The following is a 21,919-nucleotide window of genomic DNA, read 5'->3' as shown; positions in this document are numbered from 1 at the left end:
CCCCCCCCCCCCCCGTATCCACTTGCTATACCCGTGCTCCAATCCGGTGCTCGAACTAAGCACAACAAAGCAGCGTGCACTTGTGGCCGATTCCTATTATTATCCCACCGCTCTAAATAGGCTCGGTTTCACGGCCTGATCTGTTTTGTCTGTGCGGGTACTAAAACGGTCACATGCTCGCTGTCATTAATATTTTCTTCAGCTGCTTTCATTCACTGACACGTAACATAAAGCTACGAGCCATTTCAGCGTGACTGCCATTTTGTGCATCAGTGGCCTTCCTAGAGGTAGTAATCTGTGACATTTTCATATAAATAAATGACTGCTGAGTGATACAACACAGTCATGAAAGCTTTAACATTTGCAACAACAACAACAACAACAACAACAACAGCTGGTGTCTGCCAGGTCCCTCCAGGGAAAATCCTTTTTACGGGCAGGAAGTGATGCGCTTCAGTTTTCTCGCAGCTACTTGGCAGCAGTGGTATTTATTTGGAGTAAGGAAAGGTCAGCAAGCCATGGCTGATCATACAAAGACAATGTACACACATACAGTATACCGTGTAGTTCTTTCATGAAAAATTGTCGTGCCAAATTATCGGACACATTGACTGTAAAACCGTATCAATTGGTTCATGGAGCAATTATTCAATCGACAGGAAATGAATCTGCACCTATCATTATAATGATTACCCGTTAATAATTCAATCATCTTTTAAGCAAAAACCTAAACGTTTGGTGATTCCAGCTTCTGAAATATACAAAATATCTTTGTGTTTTGACCAAAGTCATTAACTTTGGCTTCAGGACACTGTGATGGTGATGATTTTATTTAAACTAGTTTTGTACTTTTTATAGACAAAATAATTGATTCATATAGTTAGTTGCAGTTAGTTACTAATTGACAGGTTGACGAGTCATTTCTCACATCTTACAAAGTCATGAAGTTGAAACACATACATGTGCCTGAAAATACTGCTCAAGCATCCAACCTGTTCATTAAGGGGAATGGTTAGGAGGAGGTATGTTAGGAAGTCAATCCTCGCTCACGTTTATCCAGCTAATTAAAAATATTTTCCACTCCTAGTGAATCTGTTTAAATTTATTCAGTGTGCCATTTGGCCGGGACGGCTCGTCCACACGTACTTATTTGCTGTCAATTCTTTCTGTCTTCAAGTTCCCCATCACCTTAAAGAGAATGAATTCAGAACACGAGGGGCCACCAGCATCTACATCTTGACGTTTCGGACAAATTAGACCCAAAATGTGCAATAATCTGTTGAAAAGATGAGTTTAATAGGATGTGATTAGCTACGATATAGCAGTAGCTATGATGAGAAGAGCTTGTCTCTCCAGTAGCTCGATCGTGGCGGATAAACAGTGTTCTGTTTCTGTTGGCAAAACTTAAACTCACTTTGGAGATTAGGGGAAGTTTTATAGTAGATATTATACTAGTGGTCCACCTTTAGGGGATGCTTATTAGTATGTGGAGCTCATCTGCTCTTTGTCTCTTGCCCTTTTTCTCTCCTGCACTCTCTTCCTTTGCTCCATTTTCTATCTATCCATTTCCCCAGACACGCTCTCTTTTTTCTGTTTAAATGAAGAAATATATTCTTATTCCTGTCTTCATCTTTCCAAGCTCCTGTCCTCCTTCCATTTACCCACTTTGCTTTTTGTTTTAATTAAGAGTCCTTACCTTATTACCATACTCATTTGGAGAAAATGAGATGGCAGCAGAAGAAAAAAGTAAGGACGGATGAAATGTAGGGACAAAGACTTGAGACAATAATATGAAGAGACGGAATGACGCAGAGTGAGAGACAGACAGAGAAGCTTGAGAGAGATCTCTGTGTAACAAGTCCTTGCCTTTAGCACTATTTCTTCATATGTTGCACATTAATCCTTTGTTTATGAAAGATGGAGATGCCAACTACAGCTGTCCCACGGGAAGGGGAAGAGCAGAGCTATCTGAAGGCAGCAGAAATATGTGACCGTGTTAAGATTGGGTATCAAACCGATCCTTCACAGTGACTTCACATTATGCATTTAGAGAATGAGCTTGGAGTCACTGGAAGATGACGGTTGAATTGTACTGGTAATCTTTTTTTCTCCATTAGTGAGATCTAACTTTGTTCTCTGAATGAAAAAGACTTCCTTTGATTTCTCACGAGTGACATTTATTTTAGTGTTGTTCTGGAGTTCTGTGATGATCCTGTACACGTGTTGGAGTTGCATAATTGAGACTCTTTTTTTATTGCATGGCAAACGTTGGTGTGGGTTTAACATCCATTGTCATTTATGGTTCTGAATGGAATACTTAATTGACGGAGATAATAAGATCAATAATGTCAAACTTTTGCTGCTTACGGCTTCTGACATTTGAGTTTTTTTCCTGTGAAAAATAACTTTTGGTCTGACAAAACTACCAGGATGTCATCTCAGGTGATATCAAAACTTGTTGGTCTTGTTTACAACCGCAACTGTGATTAAAAAGTTGCATAAAACAATCTGGTTACCTATGCCAGATATTTCACATGCAGAAACTTCCCACAGCCCTCTCGGCACATCCTTCTGAGGATGTCTTGGGGTGATTATTGGCAATTTCAGATAAAAGCCTCACTTGCATCGGGGCTAATTGTAGTTGATGGAAATGATTAACTGTCACATTTATCCTCTCTGTGGTATTGAGGCCATTGTGGTGTATAGGAGCTAATTGCAGCTAGTAGCAGTAGTTGTTATGCGGTATATTGTGGTGGGTTGTACCTAATTGTAGTTGATAGTAATGGTTCCAGTCTGTGTATACAGCCTGAAGCAGACAAAGGCTGTACTGCGACACACACACACACACACACATATGGCACAGCCTTTAACACACCTTTCCTTCTCGCTGACACCCTGGAGCGCGGCAGATCACTCTTATTAATACCGATCCTGTTCTGGTCACCAAAATCATTCATAATTTTCCTATTATGGCACTGATAAAACTCTAAAGGGATAAAACTTTTTAAGTCACCACTGAAATCATAGGGGGCAGATGGAAACACAGTTAGGTCAGTCAGTGCTTCTTAGGTCAGGATTTCAGCTTCATTGCTTTACCACAACGATCTGTAGTTTTCCACTGTGTGTGTGTGTGTGTGTGTGTGTGTGTGTGTGTGTGCGTGTGCTTGTGTGTGTGTATGTGTGTATGATGAATTCTGACTGGGTGTGGTGAACATCAGATGAGATTTTCCTCTGCTCTCACTCACTCTCACACAGACACACATGCAGACACGCACAGTGAGTGCCAGGGCTGGTCTAGGCGTGGGCCTTTTCAGACATAAATTGCTTTATTTTAATAGTTGTATGGTAGAGAAAGAGGGAACGAGAAAAAATGGTAAAATACTAAAAAAGGCTATGGAGAGAAAATTGGATTCAACAAAGAAAGCGGCCTTCTTGTTCTGTGTTAGTGTGCATGTTTTATTTTGTCTTTTCTTCCTAATCCACTGGATTACATTACAGGGTTGTTAAAATATGGTACTTTTTAATATGTTTATATTCATCTACATGTGTTTGTTTGGGGTCACGTGATTATCTGTTTCCAACTACATTCTTTTGTTCTTCTCTTTCTTTAGAAGTGTGTGTGTGTGTGTGTGTGTGTGTGTGTGTGTGTGTGTGTGTGTGTGTGTGTGTGTGTGTGTGTGTGTGTTGATTTCATGTTTTAACTGTTTGCAGTTTGCTATCAGTAAATGACAACAAGAGTTTATCTCTCACACTAACACAGAGTTAGTCACAGGGTCGCACGCATGCTATCTCGCTTCCACACACATCATCAAACATGCATTACACACACACACACACACACACACACACACACGCACACATTCGGCTGCTTTCCCCCTCATATTGCATTGATCTAAAAGTGATCCGCTGTTGGCGTCTATCAGGCGTCTGTTGGGTTTGACTGTGTTTATTACCGAACACACACGCACACATACAAACACAGCCTATGGGTCAATGGGTTGACTGTGTTTACGACTGAATATGAACTGAATGACCACAAATAAACACGCTCGCTCGCATGCGCGCACACACACATGCTCGGAAAACACATACACGCAGTATCTCTCTGTCATGACTGTTGTGAACAGAACGACCACAATTGTTCTCTTTTCAAACAAAAGAAACATTATGGTTTAACATAAAACACATGGTTGGTTATTTGATGGCTTTGTATAGTGATTATAAGGGAGGGATGGTGGGGGAAGGGAGACGACCGAGGGAGGGAGGGGGCATGAACAGAAAGAACAATTTTAATGATGGAATTACTGAAATTATTGTCGCAATTATTCTTACATGCGAAAGAGGGCAATAGAGAATACAAAAAGAAGACTGAAATGCAAGGTAAATGTCTTGATAAGTGCTTTTTATTAGCTTGTGGAGGTATTTTACACTGATTTATAATGGTGGTGAGAGGTTGAGGAAGAGAAAAGGGGAGTAATAAGATTTGAAATGAGAAAGAAAAGCATACAAAAAGAGAATAAAGAGTAGAGAAACCGAAGGACAGAGGGTGACGCAGGAGAGACGGGGAGAGATGAGAATTTTGGGAGCCAAAAAATGAATGAAAGGCACACAGGAAGAGATGCAAGAAAGAAAGAGAGATTTGGTGTGCTGGAGGGGATGAATTGCAGTCTGCTCCCTCCCTCATCCATCTTTCTGATATGGGGTGTGTGGTTTGATGTGGTTGTCTGTTGGCCACTCTCCCCGTCTCTCTGTCCTCTCCCTGTCTCCCCTATTTCTGCCTCACCCTCTCTCTACCACCCCTCCCTCTCAGTCTCTCTGATATGGTTTGGGTTTTGATGTGGTCATGCGTTGAAGATTCTCACGGATGGTTTCCATAACGATAAAAAGATTCACTCCCTGGTTTGAGGGGGTAAAGAAAAAAAGGCAAAAAGTTGCACTTAAGGATGTAACAAACATCACAACACACACCCCTGAAAAAAACTCTCACAGCTGACATGTTTCTGATTTGCTGGGACTGTTTTTCTTTGACGAGGTCGGTGTTTGAGGATCGTCACAGATTTTAGCCTTCAAAGAAGTTTGTAAATTGAATCAAAGCTATTCTGTACACATACATCATTGTCAGAAAGCTGTATTTGCGTGCGTGTATGCCTGTAATCCCCAGTATATTATTTGAGTCCTGCAAACACCTTGTATCTCTTAGTGTCTTGATTTAAAGGGATTATGAAAATCTGCTTGACATTTTCATCCTCCAGTTCTTTCATGTATGCATAAACAATACATAGTCTACATGCTTTAGTCAATGTCAACATATCAATGGAACAACAAAACAAAAAAATAAACTTCTCCTGTCTCTTTTAATTTCCCAGAGATGGTGAGGAAGAAGAATCCCCCTATCAGGAGTGTGGGAGGTGAGGAGGAGGAGGAGGAAGAAGAGGGGAGGAGGCCAGCAGGAGAAGAGGAAGAGGAGGGAGAAGAGGAAGGGAGAGTAGGAGCGGAGGCAGAACGAATAAACCGACCCTCTGAACCAGAATCCTCCGACCGGATCAGAGGAGATGAGGAGCAGGAAGAGGAGGAGGGAGAAAGCGAGTGCGTGTCTTCATCCGTCTCTCCGTCATCTGTTGGTGAGCGCTACAGCAATGAGGAGAGAGGGGGGCGGAGAGGAGGAGGACGGGGGAGAGCCAAACAAGCAGGAGCGTCGTTGACTGACAGACCCGAGAGCCAGTCGGAGCCTGAGGATGGGGAGAAGGGGGTAGAGGAAGGAGAGAGGAGCGGCAGAGACAGAGGGGAGGCTGATCATCTCTCTGCTCCCCACCTCCTCCCCAGACAGGAAGGAGGGGAGGAGTCGACAACTGACACCCCTCCACTTTCCTCCAGCCCCTCTCCTAAACTCCAGGACTTCAAATGCAACGTGTGCGGTTACGGCTACTATGGCAACGACCCCGCTGACCTGGTGAAGCACTTTAGGAAGTATCACCTGGGCCTGCACAACCGCACACGGCAGGATGCTGCCCTCGACACACACATCCTGGCCCTCCACAACATGGCCCCCCAACACACACCTCTAGGTAACTCCCGCTCTCTGCCTAATGTGTTTGACTTGATGTGTTGATGATAAATTGGATGGGATAAAATAACAATACATGGAAAATAACATGGATCTATTAGCATCCATGTTTCATTAAATTGTAAAGGATTTTGTAAAGTTTTGCAGTCGTTGATAGTTTCCTTCTTCCCAGAAGTGGGACATGTCCTGAGATGTCCGTGCCTCTGGCAGTCTGACCCCTCTTTGTTTATCTGCTTCTACAAGTCTGAGCCCTCCTTGTGTTTCTGCTCCCAGATATACAGGCAGGACAGGGCCAGAGGATCCAAGCCAAAGAGTTGGGGAAGACGAGACCAGAAATGCACATTCAACAGCACAGGGCAGTTATGATGAATGGCACATATGACGTACAGGTAAGCACTTGCCACAGTTAAGAAGCACAGATAATCAGATTTAAAATGCATGATGATGCCCGACTTGTTTCCCACAAAGTGTTATGAATGCATTCATGCATTTCATTCACACACACTAAAAATACCGACGTACCTTTTAAAATAAATAATAATAATAATAATAATAAATTGAAAGCTAAAAGCAACCTCAAGGCGCTAATAGACCACAAAACCTGTGTACACAAAGAAGCGGTTATCGGGCCACCTCCACAATGAGCAACAAGTAAAAACAAAGTTAAAGGAAAAGTAAACACACGCAAAAACCACAGAAGCAATGAATGAACGCTTCACAGTGGTTCTTGTGACGTGATGGCATTGAATTATTTGGAAGGAAGGTAAAGCAGTCAACAGGTGGAACAAAGACTTACTGCTTGAGTAAAGCTGTTGTTTGTAGTGTCTTGTTGTTGCCTCAGCCTGCAATATTGGAGCTGATGCCCCTTAGTAACCATCAATTTCACCATCCCTTTTACCATCACTCTTGAAAAAGACCTCAACATACTGAAGTGTTCCACTCGGGGCACTTACTGTCCCCTCATTGGGTTTTATCTATCGACCATTTTCTGCGAGAGGATCATGTTCTTTGCTTACAGCGGTTACAAACAATTCTGCGGTCATTGGAGTTCAACGTCCGAGGACATTAAAAGGACATTAATAGATAATGTACCCCCCTGATGTCACCACACCGGTCTCATGGCGACACAATCGGGTACTTAACAATATCAAACGGGGATCGTGACGAGCTTTGAAACTTCTAAATGTTACCTCAGAGATCTACAGGTGTAGGTGCGACGTAGTACTGACGCTAATCTGTTTGACATATTTGCTTATTATTAGTCATTATTAACAAAAAAAGTGCGTTCACTTCTGTGACAGAACATTCTGAATATATAGCATTCTTTTCATTGACTTCCAAGTTATAATTAAACAGATTAACTTGTAAAGTTAAATAAACATTTGCAATCATCTTCATTTTTAGAATATTTGACAAAATGAGACACTGATTAAACGCTAACATCAACTTTTCCTAAATAAAGCAATCGGTGCAGATTGTAGTAAAGTTTGTTTTTGATGAATAACGAGCATAAAAAGACAGGTTGCAGTGTTTACATTGCAGCATAAAGCAACCTGACAGTGTATCAGAAAGGTTTTCAGTAATCATCATCTAAAACAGGTGACACATTGATTTAGATAACAATTCACTCTACGCATTACTTGTCATACATCTGTAAATCTAGGCCCATAACTGAACTGAGTAATTTATTGGGTCGAACAGTCTGTAACCGATTTGTAACGATAGGGTGTGTGTGATTTGGACAATGAGGCATTGTGGTGCACGTTATAAAGTTTTATAGACTGACAGATGGATAGACAGACACAGAAAGGGAGAAAAATAGGGCACCTGGCAGACAGGCCTCACACACGTGTACATGCGTTCTCAAGCACACACACACGGAGACAGGTACACAGTCTGCTTCACAAATGACATACAGGCAATGCGTATGAACACACATGTGCACTGCGTTTGTCCTAGTGTTTTAAATGATGGATCATAAATATCCTGCGCTAATCCGTCATATTCAGAGCTCAATTTGTAAAGAATTTTAACAAGGGGCAGTATCTGGTGGGAGCTACTTTGCAGGATAAAGACAGGAACTCAATTCATAATTCCTTCAAGATAAATTCCCTCCATATACTTAAAAGATGATTTAATTTTACCTTGTAATTATACTCCGTCGGGGCACGTTAAAAAATCAGACGTAATTTGCATCTGCATCTGGACAAAACAGATCTGACGATAGACTTGAAGACAAAAACATGGCTTCAATATTTAGTTTTATTTAAGGCGTACTAATCAGTGAAATCAACAGCTGTTATAATAGTCATTACAGTCTCTTGACACGATACACGTCCGCTGTATTTGCTATGAAACTGGCATTTCTCAACATGCACACTTATTATCAAGCTATTTACTCCATAGTGATAAAAGGTTTTGAGTAACTTGAGAGGTTATCACATCCCTTCAGATTCCCATTCGTCAATATGCCAATCAGCAGATCATTTTCCAAATAACTTTTACATTAAAGATTTACACGTCATTTTTTCTGCATTACTACTCTGGTTTTGGCTACAATTGAGTCAAAGATTAGGACTCTGAGTGTGCATGAACAGTACGGTTTTGTCTGAAAGGTTTAAACGAGATGATCTAATAAACCTGTGTGTGTGTGTGTGTGTGTTTGTGTAAATGTGTGTATGAGGAATAGTCAAGGAGTTTAATTTCACTTAAACCAGGAGTCTGTAATGGCAGTAAGTCACGTAATGGACACAGACACACACACACACACACACACACACACACACACACACACACACACACACACACACACACACACACACACACACAGAGTCAGAAATAGAAAATCCAGTGGGCTTAAGTCGTCATTATGAAGAAAAAGTGAAAGTATAAAAAAACCCGAATGAAAGGGGTCTCTATTCTCTCCATCCCTCGCTTGCTTTTTCTCTCTCCCGCCCACGTTTGGAAAATTCCATGTTGTCATTTGCTAAGGCGAGATGGCCTGTCAGCCAATGACATTGCGGGAATGAAGATTTTGGGAGGAGAGGAATATGGGGAGAGAAAGAAAGAGAGAGAGAGATGGAGGAGGAAAGAGTAGAAGGGAGTGGAAGAGACCGAGAGAAAGGTTTTGAAACCAGCACTTATAATCGACTGTTAGGCAGTGTAATGAAACAGCTGTCAGACACGTTTAACTTTCTTTTTCTATCTCTGTTCTCCAGTTGGCTCTCTCATCATTTGTCTTTGTCTTTCCTTCACCTTCTCCTCAGCTTTACCTATTTTCTTTGCTCACTCTTTCTTACTCTACTTCCCTTTTTTCTCTCGCTTCTCAATTTGCTTTTCATCCATCTCTCACCTCTTTCTTCTCCACTTCTCTATTCCTCGACTTACACGCTTTCCCCTCGGCTTGTCCTCTGCCACTTTTCTCTCCCTCTTTCCCTCTCATGTTCCCCTTTGTGTCTTTCTGTCCATTCTTGCTTGCTATAATTACTTGATGTTTGGCTCTTCTCTAATTGCCTGGGCAAGGTCTGTGGGACGTGATGATTAGATGATTGCTTTTATGAGATCACACACAGTAATAGCTCTCATTTAGCCTTCTGGATTTATTCTCTTGCACAAAGCTGAACTGTACCGTCATATATTTAATAATACCTTTTCTTGCTCTTTTTGTAGCATGTATAAATGTTTTGTCCTAGAGTCTCTGTGTCTTCCGTTTGCCATTTTTAAACGTGTGCTCAGGCAAAAGCTGTTAGTTAATATATATTCCTCTTCATTGTCCTCGTCACTAAAAGAGGTTTAATGACCCAGCAATTTTCACAGTGTTCTCCAAAAAGTACAAAATGATGATCTGGATGACAAGAATGAAGTAATTAATAGATTTATTGTTGGAGTACATCCATGTTGTACAGATATACATACAACAACATGTATGTAATAATTGGATAATTATCTAAATGCATGCTCGCCGACATCCGCACTGTAAAAATCGAGCTAAATGCCCGCGTATGAAAATAAATTATGAAACCATATGTCTTTGCTCACTTAAAATGCAGCTTACCAGTTGCATGTGGTTCTTGCCAAACCTCCGTTACAAGACTGCCAACAGTCAGCATTAAATCACAGATCCGTAAAGAGACAAATACAGTAGTACGTCTAATGTCAGTGTAAGAGTTGCCAGGTTTGCCTGCTCACCAGTATAGTCAGCAGCACACTATAATCTCCTACAGTCAAGAGGCTAACCTAATAAAAAACAGACGAGTGTCAGGTTGCTCGCTCAGTAATGCAACATCTTGGCCTCGTACATTGGATAGTACAGTAGGGCCTGAGAGATATGCTATTGGTCAGTTAGTTAAAGTTCAAGCAACCTTTATTTTTCTACAGTGACTGAAGATGGAGGACGTTTGTTGTGAGCTTACGTTATAAAAGCAGCTGAAGCGTAAATTTCCATATTTGCAGCAGCACAACTCTGTGCTGGAAGGCTCATGTCACGTGTCCCTTAAGTATCTGCTGCGTTAGGAATTAAAAATGACAAAGATGAATGTATTATTTCATGTTTCTTTTACTTTACAAATGAGCTTTCAAGTTCAAATCATATGTATGACTATGATTTTTAACTCTGATGTTACAACGTTTTCGCACATTTGTTCTCTTTTGTTTGCAAACAGGTGACGCTGGGTGGCACGCTAATTGGGATTGGCCGGAAGACCTCTGATTGCCAGGGGAATACGAAGTACTTTCGCTGCAAATTCTGCAACTTCACCTACATGGGCAGTAATTCCGTAGAACTTGAACAACACTTTGTGTCCTCGCATCCAAATAAAGTCAAAACTCCGCCAACCACGCCCCTGCTGGCCACCAATAACCTGGCAACGCACGACAACCAGGGGAAGGGGAGGAGCCAAATCTTGGAAGGGGCCGAGCGAGTCGCAGTGAGAGCAGAAGACGATTCCTTGGCCGGGTACTCCATCCCTGTCAGGGCGTGTTCAGATTCGTCAAGTTGGACAGGGGAGCCGGGTCTCGATGCTGTGCAGACGTATTATTGGTGTAAATTCTGTAGCTGGAGTTATGAGTGGTCAGGGGGCTCGGAGAAGCTATTAGAGCACTATGAACAAAGACATAGAATGAGCACGGGAGGTACTATGAGCCCCAGCAACTCAAATCCAGGGGGGATGGACAGAGAGAGGGAAAGAGGAGGGAGAATAGAAGGAGGAGAAAGAGGCCACATGTCATCCAAAAGCCGCAAAGATCTATCATCTAACCCATCCAGCACCAGCCAAGGTAATGAAACGGGAGAAAGCACGGGGGGATGAGGTTGTGAATTGCTCTATCTTTTAATGATGATGTGTAACAACATTAAATAGCAGTCTGAACTTGTACTTTTATGATGCTCTTCCTAGAGACTAGCACGGCTGACTTTTACTTACAGGATTTGCTGTTACAAATACTACAATAGTCCTTGGCCCTTGCATTTGTTTTTAATCGATTCTAGTGCTTGATACTGCTTGACTCTCCTTGTTTCCTGAATTTCTGGAATTCCAAGAGCCAACAGTTGTATTTTCTTTATTCTGCTCCTAGGAGACCCGAACAGCAGCGATTCAGAAGCAGTCGTGACCAGTTATAACTGTCAGTTGTGTGATTTCCGGTACTCGATGGCCCACAGTGCAGATGTGATCGTAGTAGCACCGTTACTGCTGCACTACCAGCACAACCACTCCATCCACCGGTGCTGCATTCAGCACTGCATGTATTGTCCACAGGGGCTCTGTCAGCCACAGAAACACCTGGGGGAGGTGAGATTAATAAAATAACTGAAATGGTTTATTTGCTTGGTGTATTGGTGTTTGCTTGGCAATTAGAATTGAGCTGTTTTGTAAGCACAAGAAAATAAAATGTAATATATATGAACAAGTGTAAAGTTAATTGTTCCAATTCACAGCCTAGTTAAAATTCCCCTGCTTCCCCCAATCCACCCACGCACACTCCTCACCCTTTCTTTGTGCCAGCTGCCAAACAGGGCTGTTGCAGCTGTTACAAATACAAAGAGAATGGTTAACGAGCACAATTGGGGGTCACATCATTCAGTTAATGATGCACATTCATACTAGTCCATCTGATATCACCTGCATACATAAAAGCACAAGAAAAACAAACTCTTAAAGTCTAAATTCACCTCGTGTTCACAGTTGTGTCAGTAAGTAAAGCATGCAAAGATCCATGCTGCTCTTCACCTAACTTTGTCTGATCAATAGGTGTCTCACCCCTTTGCTTGTCGGAAGTCCACCTGCCCTAAATGCTGTTCCAAGTGTCCTCCGTCCACCAAGCAGGACAGCGTCGGATCGAAACCTGCTACCGCCACCTCACCCAGCATGACTCCTCCGTATCCTCGAGGAGACTCTGGTGTGATTTCAGGATCCACTTTTCACCCCTCTAACCCTGCCCATCCTGTTGTCACACAAGGTACTTTAAAGGCATACTTCATCTAGCATATTTTGTCAGAATGTTTCCAACTGTTTGTCAATAGATGATAGATGATCCTTTTGTTTCGTGCTCCTGATTTGTGCTGCTTTTCCGATCCCAGGCGTCACCCACCTGTGTGACCAGTGTGCGTTTGCCACCACCGACATCGACGTGTTGCTCCAGCATTACGAAGGCTGCCACACCCTGATAAACCTAAAGGGGGCATCACCACACGTCAAGGCCGAGGAAGAGGTTGGGGGAGACAAGGAAGGGGGGAGAGGAGGAGAAAGGGAGTACTCTTGTACAAAGTGTCACTTCATCACGGAAGTGGAAGAAGAGATTTTTAGACATTACAGGTAAGACACTACTAATATGTTCCTTTTCAGAAACATTCGATCTCTGGAACTCATCACTCATTTGTGATTTATGATATTGCCTACTGTCAGTGCGAGAATCGTATACATTTTAAATACTGGCAGTTTGAAACTGATAAGAAGATGAAAGTGTGCCTCTCACTTCCTCTTGAACTACAAGATCAGCACCGGGTCCCCTTACCTGCTGATTTATCAGGGGCTTAATCTAATCTGGGAATCAACTCTGAGACATGAAACTGTGACAATCCTTCGCTACAGGTTTAGCATTGCACTCCTACATTAACGGCAGACTAGAAAAGGACAGGTGTTAAAATAAATAACATTTAAAGCAGAGGTCACCAACTGGTGGACCGCGGTCCGAGTCCGGACCCAGACGCCGACCTATCCGGACCCGGACCTATAATCAATAAATTATTAAGGGATTTTCAATTTTGACGGGACACTTCTATTTTAACCGGTGCAGCTTTTCTCGTTCTTACGGCACTGGTTTAGCGGTTCAGGAAACTCACAGACCAATTACATGCGAGTTAAGCCATCCCACGTGATGCTACTCAGCCAATCAAATCTGTGCATTCCAAGCGGCAAACATTGCGACTCTGAATACAGACAGATGAGAGGCGAGAGGCGCGTGACAGACGGAAAGACGAGTTAGCGATACAGGAGAGAGAAGACGGAGAAAGGGAGAGAAACACTGACAAAGAGACGAGTGAGCGGCAGACAGGGAGAGAAAAGTAACTACTCATGGCGCTCTCCAATGAAGAGAGAAGTCAACAGAGCTTTCAACCCAGAATGGACTCGTTCATGTCATCCTTCCCACTGGAGTACAACACCAGCGTCTCATATGCTCAGAGACCGTGGTGCTCATTAGACAGTGGTGATGTGAAACACCACTATGAGACAAAGCACAACGTTTTTGACCAAACACACCCTCTCAAGTCTGAACTGAGGGCACAAATAAAGCAAATAGGCCACCTGTCATCATCATCAGCCACAGAGACCAGTTTAACCCAGGAAGTGCTAGTCTGCGTTAAACTGTTCAATTGTTAAGATGTGTTGAGACTGATTTATTCTAACATTGGTTGAGAGTAATCAATCTGTATAGTTCAATGTTAAGTGACAATAAATATTGTCTAAATGTTTTAAAATGGTACTTTCTTTATTAGATTTGACGTTGATACAGCTACCAGGCTACTTCAATATACATCACACTAATTCATAACGCAAGTTAAACACTATGATGCTCGGGACCTTCTCTAACTGGACCTTTTAGACATGATTTAAAGCATTAAAATGGATGCAGCAGAACCAGTGATATCTTTTTTTATTACACTCATTCTTCCTTGTCAAAACCTGCCGCCTACGTCACGCAACACAGCAATGCAACTTGACGGCTACATTTTTAGAGATTAGGGTGTGTTATAAAAGCAGCAGCAAATGTAGCCTTGAGCCGCTAGCCTCAAGCAGAGATGAAGAGCGGGGTGCAGAGGCCAGATTATTTTTCATTTACAAATTTGTAGTTTTCCCCATCTGATGCAATTAAATTGCACGCAGCTCCCTCTGGAGCCACAAAAGGCTTCATACAACTTGTTTCACATGTGCAATAGTACTCCCCAAGACTTGTAAACAGACTTTGATTTGTGAAAGTCGGTGGAGTTATTTATATATTTATGACTATTACTGGTGGGGTTTTTTTTACCGACTATCCCTCCTGGAGCAGCTTTCTGCTGTCGGTATACAACCAAAGACTTACAAATTGGTTGGTTGGTTTTCTTTTTCTTGTTTTTTATATCATTTGATGCTGAACAGGAAAATGTTTTTTTTTTTTTTGCAAATATAAATGTATGTGTATACCTGCTATATAAGCCACCGCCAATGTGTTGCCTACACACACACAGAAACACACACATACACATGTTCTCTGGGTTTTCAGTGACAGAGCCAGCACATGATAGAGAAAGCTATACAGTAAGTTAGGGTGGGGAAGAGAGAGAGGGGTGGTGTGGGAAGGTTGGGGCAGGATACAGACTGTGAGACTGAGAGGGAACTGAAGATTGTGTGAAATCCTTTTGACTGTTAGTAAGTAAGTAAGTATTGATCTAGGTTGCAGATCTGAATTGCTTCTTGATATATGCTCACAAACAAAGTCACATACACAAGTTACTTTTTCTTGTTTTCCTGCACACACACACACACACACACACACACACACACACACACACACACACACACACACACACACACACACACAATAACAGTCTGACAGAGCCATCTTAGACAGATTTGTGCTGCAAATCAATGAAAGATTTAAAAGTTTGATTCATCTGAGAGCAGAGAGAAGAAGAAGAAGACCGAGAGAAGGGATGGAGTTACAGACAGAGAGGGAAGTAAAAAAAAAAGAAAGACAAGATATTGTATAAAGCAAGGAGAATGAAACACAAAGAAACGGAGGGTGAAAGTGAGAGAAAGGCAGAGAGGAAAGTAGAGAGAAGAGGGAGAGAGGCTGACAAAGCGAGAGGCAGAATGAGAGAGTGTGGAGGGGATTCAACAGTCTACTCACGTCCGTAACAAAATCTAAGCTCTGAATCTCGGCGCTCAAATCAAATAAAACTGAAATAAAGCCAGAAAGTTTCACACTGCCACTAAAATCAAACACACCTTAAAGGATTCCAAGGCCAAGTTGTAGAAAACAAAATTCAGGATTTAATTACAGGGTGCTCAGAACAAAGGCCTGTGGTGTCGCCGGGGGGTGGGTTACCAGCTAAAACAAACTAATCAATCTCCTTCACAACTTCTACACACAAACACTCTCACTGAGCTTCTGACATTCGTAAGGTACAAACACACACTTACAAGAACTTACTAACAATTGCCTTTGTTGTGATCGCTGAGACTGTGCATTATATTGTGTGATTACAAATGCTAGTATTTCTTTGGCTGGTGTTTGGGCTTCAAAATAAGATGCAAAGATTTTGTTACACTTTGTAAACGTATGTATGAAGCTTAGTATCAAACTTTTGCTATTGAAGCAATTTTACTCTGGCAGTAATTATTCGCACTTGAGAGAGAGAGTGTGTGTGTGTGTGTGTGTGTGTGTGTGTGAGTGTGTGTGTGTGTGTGTGTGTGTGTGTGTGTGTGTGTGCAGCTGTAGACTTGTCACATGCAGATGTGTATTGACCTCAGAGCCTGCGGGGGTTGTGACCCTAAACATAGACTTGTTATTTGAGAAATTTAGTCGGTGTAGACTTGTTAGACTGTCAACGTAAGGTGCACATACGCTAGCACAAACATGTCAAATCCATTTAGGTTTCCTTTCTTAGCACCAGTGGCAGATTAAAAGTATGTAATCCACATGGGGTAAGAAAACCAAATGTAAGACTGCATATTTTACTATATGACAAGTGAAATGTCTGCTTCCATAGACTACATAGTCCACTACTGGGGGAAGAAAAGACCTTTGTACTATTTTGTATTTTGCCCTGTCCATTGTTACATATTCTTATCTAGGGGATATAATAGAGCTTTCTTGGACACATTTCTCTCTTGTGGATTATATAACTCCTCATACTTTTGTGATGCCAGTACTATTCTCAAAGTGTGTGTGTGTGTGTGTGTGTGTGTGTGTGTGTGTGTGTGTGTGTGTGTGTGTGTGTGTGTGTGTGTGTGTGTGTGTTGAGTTTGGTGATGACAAACAGAGAGGCCACTGTGTCTTTTTTCAGCATCTGGAGACATTTAAGTCCACTAGGTACAAGGTATACTTTACTGACACACACATTTTCACAAATTTCTACAAATACCTTGACTAGTTTGATCTTATCAAGATGCTGTTTAAAGCCCCAACTTGAATCTGTCATTACCCAGGGAGTTCATTTTCTTCAGAAATAAAAAAGAAAGGTCCATAAATGGACAAAAACAGTAAATATTATATACATAGAAAAAGTGAGGGAAACAGAAAAGTGTCACACATTTATTTTAAACTTACATTTTTTATTTATTTGTACCTACATGTCATTACCCATTCACTTAAATGTTGCAAACAATATGTCAGATAAAATGCTTTCAAATAAGAAAGGCCCCTATGGTGGCCTTCAGGTGCATCCGCACCCCCAAAGCTGCCACTAAAAACACAAAAGTGTTTGTTTTTTGGGCAACATGGAGATGCAACATGTTGGGCACGTAGATATGAAGGCCTCATTCTAAAATAATGAAAAAACATAGTTAGGAATATTATTTTCCATTTCTGCCAATAGATCCCCCTAAATCCTACCCACTGGCCCCTACGTGTTGTTTATGTTTTTTCCTGCATGGAGAATTATTTTCCCAGGAAGAACAGGTTAGAACAGAAAAATGACAATGAGATAGATGTTTGCAATGAAATCTTTCACATGATTATATTCCACTGTTATAAAACGCTCCCGTGGCAGTGTGGCAGTAATGAGAAGTCACTGGTGAGAAAAAGTCAAGCGAAAACAACAGCAGTGTCGAGCAAATTGCTGCTTTTGGATGAGATGTGAGTGAAATAAGTGGGACATTTTTAATCCTACTTTGAGTCAAAGCACTTGACTTATATTCCAAATCAACTCTTACTTCTCGTGCATGCCCGGTCTAAATAATGAAGGATTATTTGTTTTCAAAGATACATATATATTCACATTTTTATTCATATTTACATATTTATTTATTTTGACAGCTTCTACTTAATATTTTTCCTGTATCCCTAAATTTAAAGCAGCTGCCCACTAACAGCCACCGCATACAGGAGTCCCAAGTTCTTGTTATAGATGGTGGATTGATTTTGCTCGTTGGCCCGCACAAGAAGCATCAAAACAGTTTTTTCCGAGCCAGGAAAAACCCTGATGTTGTGTATCTTATTTATCCCTGGTCAGTCAGGGCCTTGCCAACAGGAAATGAAGGTGGTTTGTTGATGGGTGATTCATTTCTTGTCATTCAGATTCATTTACATTCATCACAGTTTTGTCCTAATTCATAGTGATATAGTGGAACACTGAGTCACTTTTTGGCCACAGGCTCGGTGAAACTCTACCTGAGTGGTTGGAGGAAATCAGGCAGAGACAAATGCACTTTAAATGCAATTTAGTGGATTCAGGGACTGGGTTTTCTTCAAAATGTGATCAATGACAAGCATTTTTTTTTTCAATATTTGTCATATACAGCCCATTAAAAGCTATTATAAATAAATGCGTTTTACATTTCAAATCGATGGAAAGGTCAAAGAAATCCTTGTACTTAAATGTTCATTCTTTTGTTCAGTCTCATTAGTGATACTGTGACTTCAGTGTGACTCACTGTCACATTGAAGATAACCCTTGATTACCCTTATACATTTTTCAAGAGGTCACGCTAACGATTTGTTTGACAAACCTATATATTTAAGCATTTGTTCAAAATGAAGTTTTATTCATTTTAATTCAAGTTGTTTTTGTTTGTGGATAACTGCTTTTTTCTCACTGCTTTTTTCTCTCTCTCTGCAGGCGTGTCCACGCATGTTGCCGTTGTCGACGCTGTGACTTCACGGCTCCTGATTCGGCAGCTCTCCTCGACCATTTTAACTCGGCCCACTGTCATGACTCATCTCCCTCATTAAGCTCATTGACAACGACCTCCTTACCCACTTCACTGACGCCTTCGTTAACACTCTTAGCCAATGGCTGCTCAGCTCCCTCTACCTTAGCCATTAAAGAAGAAAGCAAGGGGGATCTTCGCCTCCTCTACTCCCTTGCACCGCCTGAGGGACGGTTGGCAGAAGGAGGCAGAGAAGAGGCAGGAGGGGTGGTGAAACGGGAGGGAGGTGAGGAGAAAGACAGAGAGCGGGAGAAAGGCTGGGTTCTTGGGGAGACGAGAGGACTAGGAGAAAGAGGAGGTGAGCAGGCCCACGGTTTACTCTGGGTGCCCAAGGAGCGAATGGGACCTGAAAGAGGAGCAGGAGGTGGGAGCCCCTCTCTTTTCTCCTCCCCCCTCTCACTATCGTTTGTTTCAGCCAATCATGAGGCCTCGCAGCAGAAAAGAGGCGTGACTTCGCCGAGCATGGTTTACCTGGGAGACACCAAGTCATTTTTGGGAGATACCAAGTCGCTTTTGGGAGATGCCAGGCTGTACGGAGGAGGGAGGCCAGGAGGAGCCACTGCAGGTGGAGGTGGAGGCGAGAAACAGAGCCGGATGCATCAGCAGTACACAGGAGGAGGAGGAGGAGGGAGTGGAGGTGGAGGAGGACAAGAGAAGGGAGGAGCCGCTAAAGAGGAATCACAATCCCTTCTACGGGTAAGTTGCAACATGTGCACACCCTCCTTCTTCTCTCATTCTTTATATCCCTCTGTTTCACAATCTCCTCAGTTCTCTCATTCAGCCAAATCTTTCTCTTTTGTCTCATTTACACCCTGATTTTAGCTTTAAGCTCTGACTCTCTGAATGAAAGCATTTGCGGCTAGATCTCTAAAGCCAGATCCTACCTGCTGAGAGCATTACTTGTCAAAGTGCTTCTATTAATAGGCCTTTATCTTTCTTCCCTTTGAATCAGATGTGAGGATTATACCTCATGCAGAGAGCTGCTACAGTGAGATCTGTAATTCTTCCCTCATATTTAGTACTTATGCAGATTGGCTAGCAAAGTGTGTATTCCTGCGTGTGTTCACATCTCCGAGCTTTTGTCCATGTGTGTATGATTGCATGACGTGATTTCCTTTCCCATAAGTTGTATTCATCTTTTTTAATTTTAGATTTGAACTCTCAACAGTGAGAAACTTGCCTGTTGCTACAGCAACGAGGAGGCAAACTGACAGTTCCCATGGTTACCACCTGTCAGTCAGTTCACTCATCCTACTTTGCGGCCCACAATGCTTTTTCACTTCAGTGATGTCATGGACTGGTAGGAACAGACTGTGGTTTGCCAGCGCCGCAGAGCTTATTGGCTATGATCACATTAGATCAGAATAGACTGAACTGTGTGTGTGTGTGTGTGTGTGTGTGTGTGTGTGTGTGTGTGTGTGTGTGTGTGTGTGTTTGCGTGTGCGTGCACGTGTGTGTGTGTGGAGTGGCAGGGCACTGACATGGGTCTATGTAAGTGATTATATTGAGGGTGAGAGTGGTGTGTGTATGCACATATCAGTATGTGAGTAAAGTGTATGGCTTCTTTGTACAAGTTCTGGGTTGGTCTGTTGCATGTGTGTATATATATATATGTGTGTGTGTGTGTGTGTGTGTGTGTGTGTGTGTGTGTGTGTGTGTGTGTGTGTGTGTGAGGTGTTGGCAGAAACTTGGCAGACCTGACTGGGTGGGGCAGCAAGAGGTTTACTCATTATCATGGGTGGGGCAGTGTGTGTCTGTGAGAGAGAATGAGGCGGAGAGAGAGACTTGCATGCGTGAGAGAAAAAGGGAGGAAAATTGAGAGGAAGATATGGAGTAGAGCTGTACCGAATGTCATTCTCTTTACATTTGAGGCTTCTATTGAGGTTTTTAGAGTCAAGTTTCATATGTCTGTCGTAATATGTCATGACGTCATCACTCTAAAAATATAATACAATAATAAATCCCCCAACAAAATCATCAACATGAATAAAGTTGGATTAAATTAGTAATAATCTTTTTTTTTTTTCTCTTTTCATTTCCCTTCTCTCGTCATTTCACCAACATAAATGCGGTTCGATTACTACGCGCCCATTGGAATCTATAATTCTCACAATGTTGTTGTAGCCTAATCTTAACTGCATCTGTGAAGAAATACCGGGTTTAAAAACAAATGAATAGACTTGCAAAAGTAAAAGCTGCGCAGTATTCAAATGTTGATTTTAGAATTTCATTGTCAACGTTATGAATGAAGCTTCGAAGTCTCAAACTATTCGGTACTTAATATGTCTTAGTGTGGAGATTAAGATAGAGATAAAAGTCTGTACCAAAGAAGTTAACCCCTTATCATACAGCTTTCCCCTTGGCTTCCCTGTAACTAAACTGCTTCCAGTCTTTATGATAAGCTCACAGTGTCAAGACTCCGTACTTAGCACACATGAGATTAACATACTGTAGATCTTGGGAAAGAAAGCGGAGGAACTGTATTTCACTGTCTGACATTTTCTTTTTTATTCTGTACCAGTTTGTTCACAACCCTTCATTGAAGCTCTATGACGTTTACCCCGAGGGAAATAGTCAAACCCAAGAATCAATGTTTTTTATGGCTGCGCCGTTCAATAAAATGGGATTTTTTACATTTTTCCCAAATTCAGATGGAAATATTTGCTAACTTTGGGATTTCCACTAAAGTTAAAAATAGAGTTGTGTTGGTTTAAACAGCAACTGTTTGGCTGCACATCTTGAGTTTGTAATGGTTGGCCCACGTAAGCCAGGGTCCATGTGGACCGTATATTGCACGTGTGAATACTTCTGCCTACAAAAAAGCTAATGTTATATAAAATGTTTTAGAGGGAGGGAAGAGAAGCAATCTAATAGAGAAGTTGAACATGACTTATTACCTAAATAGCTTCATAATATGGCCTTTGCTACTGTTTTTTTCCCTCTCCCTCTTCTAACTAGACAATATTTATTCTCAGTTTCCATGGCATGCACTGACACGTCTAACACACGAATATACCACACACACATACGCACACAGGCTGAAGTTGACTCATCACTGGGCAGGGTAAGGGAGGGGCGCTAATGCAAAGGATAATCTGAAATAGCTAAGTACACACACACACACGCGCATATATTGACACTTAAGGACACGCACGACACACACACACACTGACTTTTACTTCAATTCACATGTAGCCTTTGACGCAGTTGAATTATAAAAGTTGAATCCGCCCAAAATACAAATGGACTCTTTTTAAATGGCAAGTGAAAAGCAGTGAGGGAGAAGGAGAGAGGGCTGAGAGGAGAGTCATGACGGAAGGGTGCAGGGAGTGTAAGTAAGTAAGGAGAAAGCAAAAGATTAAAAAAGAGACAAAAGCAGAAACAAATGGCCAAAGTCATATTTGATCCAAACACGTGTGTGTGTGTGTGTTTCTTTATGTGCCTTGTG

At 41.9% G+C, this 21,919-nt stretch overlaps 1 protein-coding gene and 1 long non-coding RNA gene across 2 annotated transcripts in view; both read left to right on the top strand.

The window, feature by feature from the left end:
- Positions 1–5,450, top strand: part of LOC115015840 (uncharacterized) — a 49,470-nt gene extending 44,020 nt beyond the window's left edge. Inside the window, exon 3 of the long non-coding RNA XR_003833032.1 lies at positions 5,367–5,450. This is a non-coding gene — a long non-coding RNA (uncharacterized LOC115015840). The remainder of the gene's footprint in view (positions 1–5,366) is intronic.
- A 186-nt stretch (positions 5,451–5,636) lies between these two features.
- The window catches only part of trps1 (trichorhinophalangeal syndrome I), a 58,321-nt gene continuing 42,038 nt past the window's right edge, over positions 5,637–21,919 (top strand). Inside the window, exons 1-9 of the mRNA XM_029443705.1 lie at positions 5,637–5,694; positions 5,790–6,065; positions 6,338–6,453; positions 10,726–11,338; positions 11,636–11,850; positions 12,310–12,517; positions 12,639–12,873; positions 18,381–18,835; positions 18,887–19,167. Of these exons, the coding sequence (XP_029299565.1) occupies positions 5,637–5,694; positions 5,790–6,065; positions 6,338–6,453; positions 10,726–11,338; positions 11,636–11,850; positions 12,310–12,517; positions 12,639–12,873; positions 18,381–18,835; positions 18,887–19,167 (2,457 nt within the window). The remainder of the gene's footprint in view (positions 5,695–5,789; positions 6,066–6,337; positions 6,454–10,725; positions 11,339–11,635; positions 11,851–12,309; positions 12,518–12,638; positions 12,874–18,380; positions 18,836–18,886; positions 19,168–21,919) is intronic.

This window comes from Cottoperca gobio, chromosome 11 (assembly GCF_900634415.1).
Source record: "Cottoperca gobio chromosome 11, fCotGob3.1, whole genome shotgun sequence".
Classification (NCBI taxonomy): domain Eukaryota; kingdom Metazoa; phylum Chordata; class Actinopteri; order Perciformes; family Bovichtidae; genus Cottoperca; species Cottoperca gobio.
Note: the sequence above shows the minus strand (reverse complement) of the source record. Positions and strands in the feature narration are given on the sequence as shown.